Source organism: Sinocyclocheilus anshuiensis, unplaced genomic scaffold (genome assembly GCF_001515605.1).
Source record: "Sinocyclocheilus anshuiensis isolate Anshui unplaced genomic scaffold, SAMN03320099.WGS_v1.1 scaffold519, whole genome shotgun sequence".
NCBI lineage: Eukaryota > Metazoa > Chordata > Actinopteri > Cypriniformes > Cyprinidae > Sinocyclocheilus > Sinocyclocheilus anshuiensis.
Window position 1 is genome coordinate 319,353 of NW_015549637.1, and position 7,226 is coordinate 326,578.

General features: G+C 39.5%; 1 protein-coding gene across 2 annotated transcripts in view; it reads right to left on the reverse strand.

Annotated features, from left to right (window-relative positions):
* Positions 1-7,226, reverse strand: part of LOC107659803 (pre-mRNA-processing factor 39-like) — a 19,759-nt gene extending 12,533 nt beyond the window's left edge. For both annotated transcript variants that reach the window (XM_016448831.1, XM_016448830.1), the window contains exons 1-7: positions 7,071-7,226; positions 3,596-4,110; positions 3,397-3,522; positions 3,014-3,132; positions 1,313-1,480; positions 1,077-1,239; positions 618-725 (exon numbers count right to left, since the gene is read on the reverse strand). In XM_016448831.1, the coding sequence (XP_016304317.1) occupies positions 618-725; positions 1,077-1,239; positions 1,313-1,480; positions 3,014-3,132; positions 3,397-3,522; positions 3,596-4,110; positions 7,071-7,083 (1,212 nt within the window). In that variant the 5' untranslated portion in view covers positions 7,084-7,226. The remainder of the gene's footprint in view (positions 1-617; positions 726-1,076; positions 1,240-1,312; positions 1,481-3,013; positions 3,133-3,396; positions 3,523-3,595; positions 4,111-7,070) is intronic.

Sequence of the window (7,226 nt, forward strand, 5' to 3'; positions counted from 1 at the left end):
AAATCAGTTTGGATCTAACAGACATCCGGTAGAAAGTAACATGATTTAGAAACAGCACTAAACTCCAGCAAGATAAAGTCCTTTTATGCAAAACCACTGATCTTTATCTACACATCAAGTATAATAATAGGAACATTGAATCATCTTAGAGAGTTTTATCGTCTTGACTAATCAAGGAACTTTGCTGCCGTACCATGGGTGCAGCAGGCGCAATGATATTACGCAGCGCCTGAAAATAGTCCCCACTCTATTCTGGAAAAGGGGGCAGGGAGCAGCAGCTCATTTGCATTTAAAGACACAGGCACGAAAAACAGCGTGTTTCTGCTTCCACTCAAAATAGGCATTTTCAAAATGATATAATAAATGATCTGTGCAGTATTTTGAACAAACTTCAGACACATTCTGGGGACACCAGAGACTTATATTACATAATGTAAAATGGGGCATATATCTCCTTTAAGACTTTAAAATGTGATCAAACTGAATTTAAGACCTTTTAGGGACCCATGAAGGACTCAGCAGAGGACATAAAGGCTAATCCAATCACTAACCCTTTACTTTGTACTTTCACTAACTTTGTAAGAACAGCAATGATGCTTATAATCAGAAACACTCACCCCTTCCTCGAAGGCCCAGCGCTTGCTGACTTCATGCTCGTTGTGGTTAAACACCTCCTGGCGGGTCTCGGTCACCTTATGCCTCATGTTCTCGATCTCCGTCACTCTCTGGAGAGCAAGACACAGCATCCTGAGCATCGCATCGAAGGCGCAAACATTTGATCTCGTCTGATGTCCAGCTACGCAAAAGGTCTACGTCACCATGAGTTTGACAGAAACAGTACGGTTTGCACACCCAGTGAATCAGCTCTGGCCGGTGCTGGGACGGTGGCATTTCGTCACGAGCCCATCCCACTTTTAGCCCAAGTCCCTGATTGGATGCCAACCTGGACCCTCAGGTTTTCATTGGCTGCTAACGGAAAGACACCTCTTCAAACCTGCACACGTGTCCAGGATCAGACGCCCTTACCCTACCTCTGCCATGTTTTGAAGCCCGCGGAAGAAAGACGGCGCTCTTACCTTGGCGGGATCCGGCAGGTCCTCCGTCCCCGGCGGAAGCTCTTCGCCCGGCGCGTCGTCTCCGCTAGGCTTGTTCTCGTTAGCCAGCTCCACTCTCAGCTGCACGAACTCCTCCTCAGACAGGAAGTGCTTGGGGATGTTGCTCTGGACGTGCTCTTTGAACCTGAACAGAGAGCGATGATGTTTTACAAAGGGAACTCCTGACATCAGAAGCAGATATCAAAAGTGACGCTCACTTCTGGAAATGCTGCGAGTACAGCTGGGTGGGAATGCAGAGGATGCGGTCGTAGACGGCTGTGACGTTGGCCAGCTTGCCCTGCTCCGTCTCCCAGGCGATGTAAGCCTCCCACAGACGGTCGGAGCGGAAATCCGTGCCACAGGCCAGAACTGCGTGCTCATAGGACCTGAAAGAACACAAGCAAGTCATTTAATCAGGGTGTTTGCAAGTTCAATATCAAATTAAGGACTTTTTAGGACATGTGCATGTGGTTTGAATTTTATTTGTGCATGCAAAACACCCATAAAACCTAAAAAATAATCATGTATATCAGATTTTATAACGTGTATGAAATTTAAAATACTCAACACGTTTTTTGTTTTTTTTTAATAAATAGATATTTACTGAAACTGATATAATGTACTAATAGATCAACACAGGATTGCTTCCTAATCTAGTTGTCTGATAAACCTGCCATTGTATATTACAAATATTGTATTGTCACTTTGGATAAAAGCATCTGCTAAAAGCAGAAATGTAAAATAAATTCAAGTTATAGGTTGAATGATGTTGGATTTTGCTGATATGATAATACAAAAAGGCAATAAAAAATGTATTGTAGAAATACTAGTAAAATGGACATAATACGTTTATTTATTTATTTATGATTTAATGCCATGTCAACAGCAGTGGCTATAATCATGGCAAGAGGAAACATTTCAATTTCACAATTCAGTCATATATATCATTTCAAAACAATTATATAACAGTTTTGTTTGAAAATTATATATATAAAAACATACATAAAAATAGTAACAAGAACAAAAGTAATAAGAACAATTATTTAGTCTTTCAGCTTAATGCATGACAAAAATCGTACCAGGAGAATTCATACTTAATGTGTTAAATTAAAATTGTAGTCAATCCTTCCTGTGACATTGAATTAAATGCTGGATAGCTTGTGTAACCAAAATAGCAATACTAACCAGAAAACAAACAAACAAACAAACAGATTTTTAAGCATGATTGAGGACTTCTAATTATTAACATGCCAGAAATGCACCATGACTCTTATTTTGAAATGGCTTTGTTTTACTACTTCCAGCTGCTCAACATGAGGAAGATAAAATATGCATCTCACAACTATCACAACAATGTCATAATTCGTCAACAGTTGATCATAAGCAACCTATTGGCATAAACGCGCAGTATTCATTGATTGTAAACTGAAACCACAAGCCTGTAGAACGTGCAACAGTGCAGTGTTTCGATTAAAGCAATAATCCCTGTGAAGCCATGGTTTACAGTGAATTTATAACAGCTAAGAGGCGTTGTTAGGCACGACGCGAAGCGGAGTCATCCCCCTTAGCTGTTATAAATTCACTGTAAACCACGGCTTCACAGGGATTATTGTTTTTATAAAACGGTTATTCCATATACGTAGTAAGGTTTCACAGAATAAAACAGAGCAAATAAAGTGTAATGATATTAATAAAAACAGTATTCTTCCACCAAACAATGTAGCTCCTCAGAAACAGTTGTGGTTGCTACAAAGTGGTTGCCGAGCAACACACAAACGTAAACAAAGGTGTATGTTACTTTGTACAGTCATTTACAACAGCTTTGAACGCGGCTCAGCCAATCAGAATCAAGCACCGGAACTATCCGTTTTATAACATTCAATCGTCGTATTTTTGAGGTTGTTAAAACCTGCACTTACGCTCTGATGCGGTTTTCTGCCTCGCCGTCACTGGTGTCTTGGTTCTCTCGCAGGAAAGCGATATAATGAAGCCACAGGTCGACGCTGAGCGGAATGGCCTGCAGACCTCGGCGGTAAACCTGCGTCAGGAAAGAAGAAAAAAAAGATTGTGTGATGCTTTTTAACAAAGCTTGCTGAGAAGAGAACTTTAAAGTGTGAATCTCATGAAAACATCTCAGATTTCACTCCAAAAAGACTTTTTCTCTTGACTTTGACAACAAAAATTGACGATTCTCATGAGTTCTGCCTATTTTAATGTGTGTTCTGGTGACTTTGTGACAGCTAAAATGTACGATTCTCACGAATCCTGCGCCTTGCTCAGTCCTGAAGTCATTCAGACTCACCTCATCAGCCATGTGTATGTAGCCGTGTTTCTTCTCGATATCAGCATACTTCTTCCAGTAGCCGTAACAGTAGGGGTAGTGCAGGAAAAAGGCATCAAACGCCTTCCTTGAAGCCTCCAGGTGGTTCTGAACCAAAAGAAACGCTCATAAGCCACTGATGAACGTCTGCACTGCATGTGACACTATTAAAGGCACTCACCTCCTGTTCAACATACTGCAGGAGGTAGACCCAGCCGTTGAAGTCTTCAGGATTGTCTTCCACAACTTTAAAGAGCCGCTCGTAATCTGCAGGGAGCGCGGGATCTTGTGCGGGATCTGCGTCTGTCGCTGGTTCCACCGTTTCTGATGTTTCTTTAGGGGCGTCCTCCAGCTCCATATTGGAAGGGCTCTCCGAGTCCTGATTCGCCGCGTCCGGCTCCATGTGCTGTCCGTTTGACTCCGGCTGCTGCCCGAGGCTCTCCACACTGGGCTCTGAAAGACTGGCTGTGGTGTCGTCGTTCTCTGCTGCAGACTTGAGTTGCTCCGAGTACAGCTGGTACTGCTCCGATGCAGACGCCTGCTGGATCTGCTCGCACTCGTGGCTTTCTGGATTCGCCAGAGGAGGAGCCTGTGCCACCGTCGGCTCGGTGACATCAACGACCCCTGCGACCTCCATAGCAGGAGCGTCCCCGTTATCAGGGGCATTCGTGTCCAGCATCCCGGTCATGGGCTCACCTGAAACAAACACATCAAATGCACAGGTAAGTCTGAAGACAACATAATCGTCTCATAGTTCTGCTGGCGATGTAAAATGTTACCCTGGAGCACAAAACCAGTCATAAGGGTCAATTTTCCAAAATTGAGATTTATGCATCAGCTGAAAGCTGAATACATAAGCTTTCCATTGATGTATGGTTTGTTAGGATAGGACAATATTTGAAAATCTGGAATCTGAGGGTGCAAAAAAAACTAAATATTGAGAAAATCATCTTTAAAGTTGTTCAAATTAAGTTCTTAGCAATGCATATTACTAATCAGAAATTAAGTTTTGATATATTTACAGTAGGACATTTACAAAATATCTTCATGGAACATGATCTTTACTTAATATCCTAATGATTTTTGGCATAAAAGAGAAATGTATAATTTTGACCCATACAATGTATTGTTGGCTATTGCTACAAATATACCCCAGGGTCACAAATCAAGCAACATCTGACGACAGGGTTTCTGCCGGTTTAATGAAGGTAAAATGTAAGGAATAAATTGCAAGGAACGCCACACTTCAATATGTTCATCAAATGCAAGCAACACTTCAAAGTAGTGTTGTCAAAAGACCCGGTATTTCGGTACCAAGTCGGTACTAAAAAAATGAAAACGTTACGGTACCGTCAATGATCTAATGTTGCATTTGGTCAGACTCAGCCCATTGCTTTACTGAAGTATATTATATTTTCCTTTTACAGCTGCAGCCTGCGGAAGATCCTGAAACACACCAGCAAACCCTAAAACAGACAACAGTTTACAGATGTTTTTCAGTGGCAGCAGAACTATGACTAAACTTTTGGGTGAAACTTGTTTACTTTTTTCATACTTTTATTACTTGTGGAAAAACTTGAAACACTTTTAAATAAGTATAAAGAATGGCATTGGTTTTGTACATTTAATTTTTGTTTAACGTTATTAATAAAAATGTTGTTCAATTAGCATGTTTTTGTGTTTTGCTTTGGTACCGAAATTGGTACCGAGAACCGTGGATTTTCACTGGTATCGGTACCGAATACTGAAATATTGGTACCGTGACAACACTAGTTCAAAGCATGACAACCTCCATCACTTTTTAATTAATTTTACAAAAATACAGATACTTTTAGTTAAGAAGCAAAACGGCCGAAGACGAGAAGTCCTGTCTTCTGAGACACTGATCAAAATGAAGCGATTAAAACAAGTCCACATATCTTAATTCAAAAGGGAAAACAGATCTGCATTCCTCACTGACAGCTATTTGTTTGTTTTGATCATAAAATCACTTCATATTGTTCAGTCTATCAGAAAACAAGACTTCATGTCTTCATTTTGCATCTTCGGTAAATGTACACTGCTGTTCAAAAGTTTGGGATCTGTAAGATTTTTAATGTTTTTTTAAAGAAGTCTTTTCTGCTCATCAAGGCTGCATTTATTTGATCAAAAATACAGAAAAAATTGTCAATATTGTAAAATATTTTTACCATTTAAAATACTGGTTTTCTATGTGAATATCTGTTAAACTGTAATGTATTTCTGTGACGCGCAGCTGTATTTTCAGCATCATTACTCCAGTCTTCAGTGTCACATGATCTTCAGAAATCATTCTAATATACTGATTTATTATCAGTTGTGCTGCTTCATATTGTTTTGGGAAGCTGTGATACTTTTTTTCAGGATTCTTTGATGAATAAAAAGTTAAAAAGAAGAGCGTTTATTCAAATTAGAAATCTTTTGTAACAATATAAGTCTTTACTGTCACTTTTTATCAATTTAACACATCTTTTCCGAATAAAAGTATGACTTTATTTCAAAAATAGAAGGAAAACTAAATCTGCCGACTACAAACTTTTGCACGGTAGTGTATATTGTAACAAAAGATTTCTATTTTAAGTAAATGCTGTTCTATTTTAACTTTTTATTAATCAAAGAACCTTTAAAAAAAAAAGTATCACAGGTTCCAACATTTTTTTTTTTTTACAAAAATGAAGCAGCAAAAAATTTTTTTTGTTTCTAACATTAATAACAAATCGGCATATTAGAATGATTTCTGAAGATCATGTGACACTGAAGACTGGAGTAATGATGCTGAAAATACAGCTGCGCATCACAGAAATACATTACAGTTTAACAGCTATTCACTTAGAAAACAGCTGTTTTAAATTATTATAATATTTAACAATTTTACAGTTTTTTCTGTATTTCTGATCAAATAAATGCAGCCTTGAGCAGAAAAAAAAACTACCATTTTTTACAAACAATAAACAAACTTTAGAACAGCAGTGTATCTTGATTTCAGGATGTTTAGATATTTGTTCTGGAAACCAAGACAAAAATACTGAGGAAGATAATATGCATTTTCTGCAGTGCATGCAACATTTAATGCCATAACTTTACGAATTTAATGAATTGAAGACCTTTAATTGGCGGAAGGCCTCTTTAAACCCTGCTGCTTTGACAATCAGTATTATATAAAGCGCTATTCAAATAAAGGCCACCTGACAAACAGTTGTGAAACAGACTCCACAAAAATATTCCAGTCGTTTTGCAAATGCATAGGATTACGCCTAATTTTAAGCTTTGCACTGCTAAAGATAATTATGCGTTTCAGTCTGTGTAAACAAGTCTGGACTCAGAAATGCTTTCGAGAGGACCACGGAACACAGACACACCGGAGTTGTTTCCTGGTCAAACGTCACACGATAAACCGTCGAATTAACGTTAGTTTGTGAACGTACGCGAGTAACCGATCAAAACACGCTTTCGGTGGCATTTCAAAGGCGAATTCGTTTCAAAACCAGCACAACGCGTTATTAAAGTATGAAAACGGTCTGGTTTCGGCCTGGTCTCTTCACGCGCTAGCTAAACTGCTAACTAACCGCCGCCGCTCATTTACCTCAGAAACAAACGCACGCGAATCGCGGGAAATCTACGGCGGGAAGGATACTTACCAGAATCTTCCATGAAACTGGGTTTAAACTGCAGATATTTTCACAACTTCTTCGAAGTTTTATGCGGTTGTTGATAACATGTGGTCGATCGGCCGCGCTCTGTCGCATTCAGCACCCGTTGCGTCGAGCGCTGAGAGAAGGACACGAAAGTTTGCG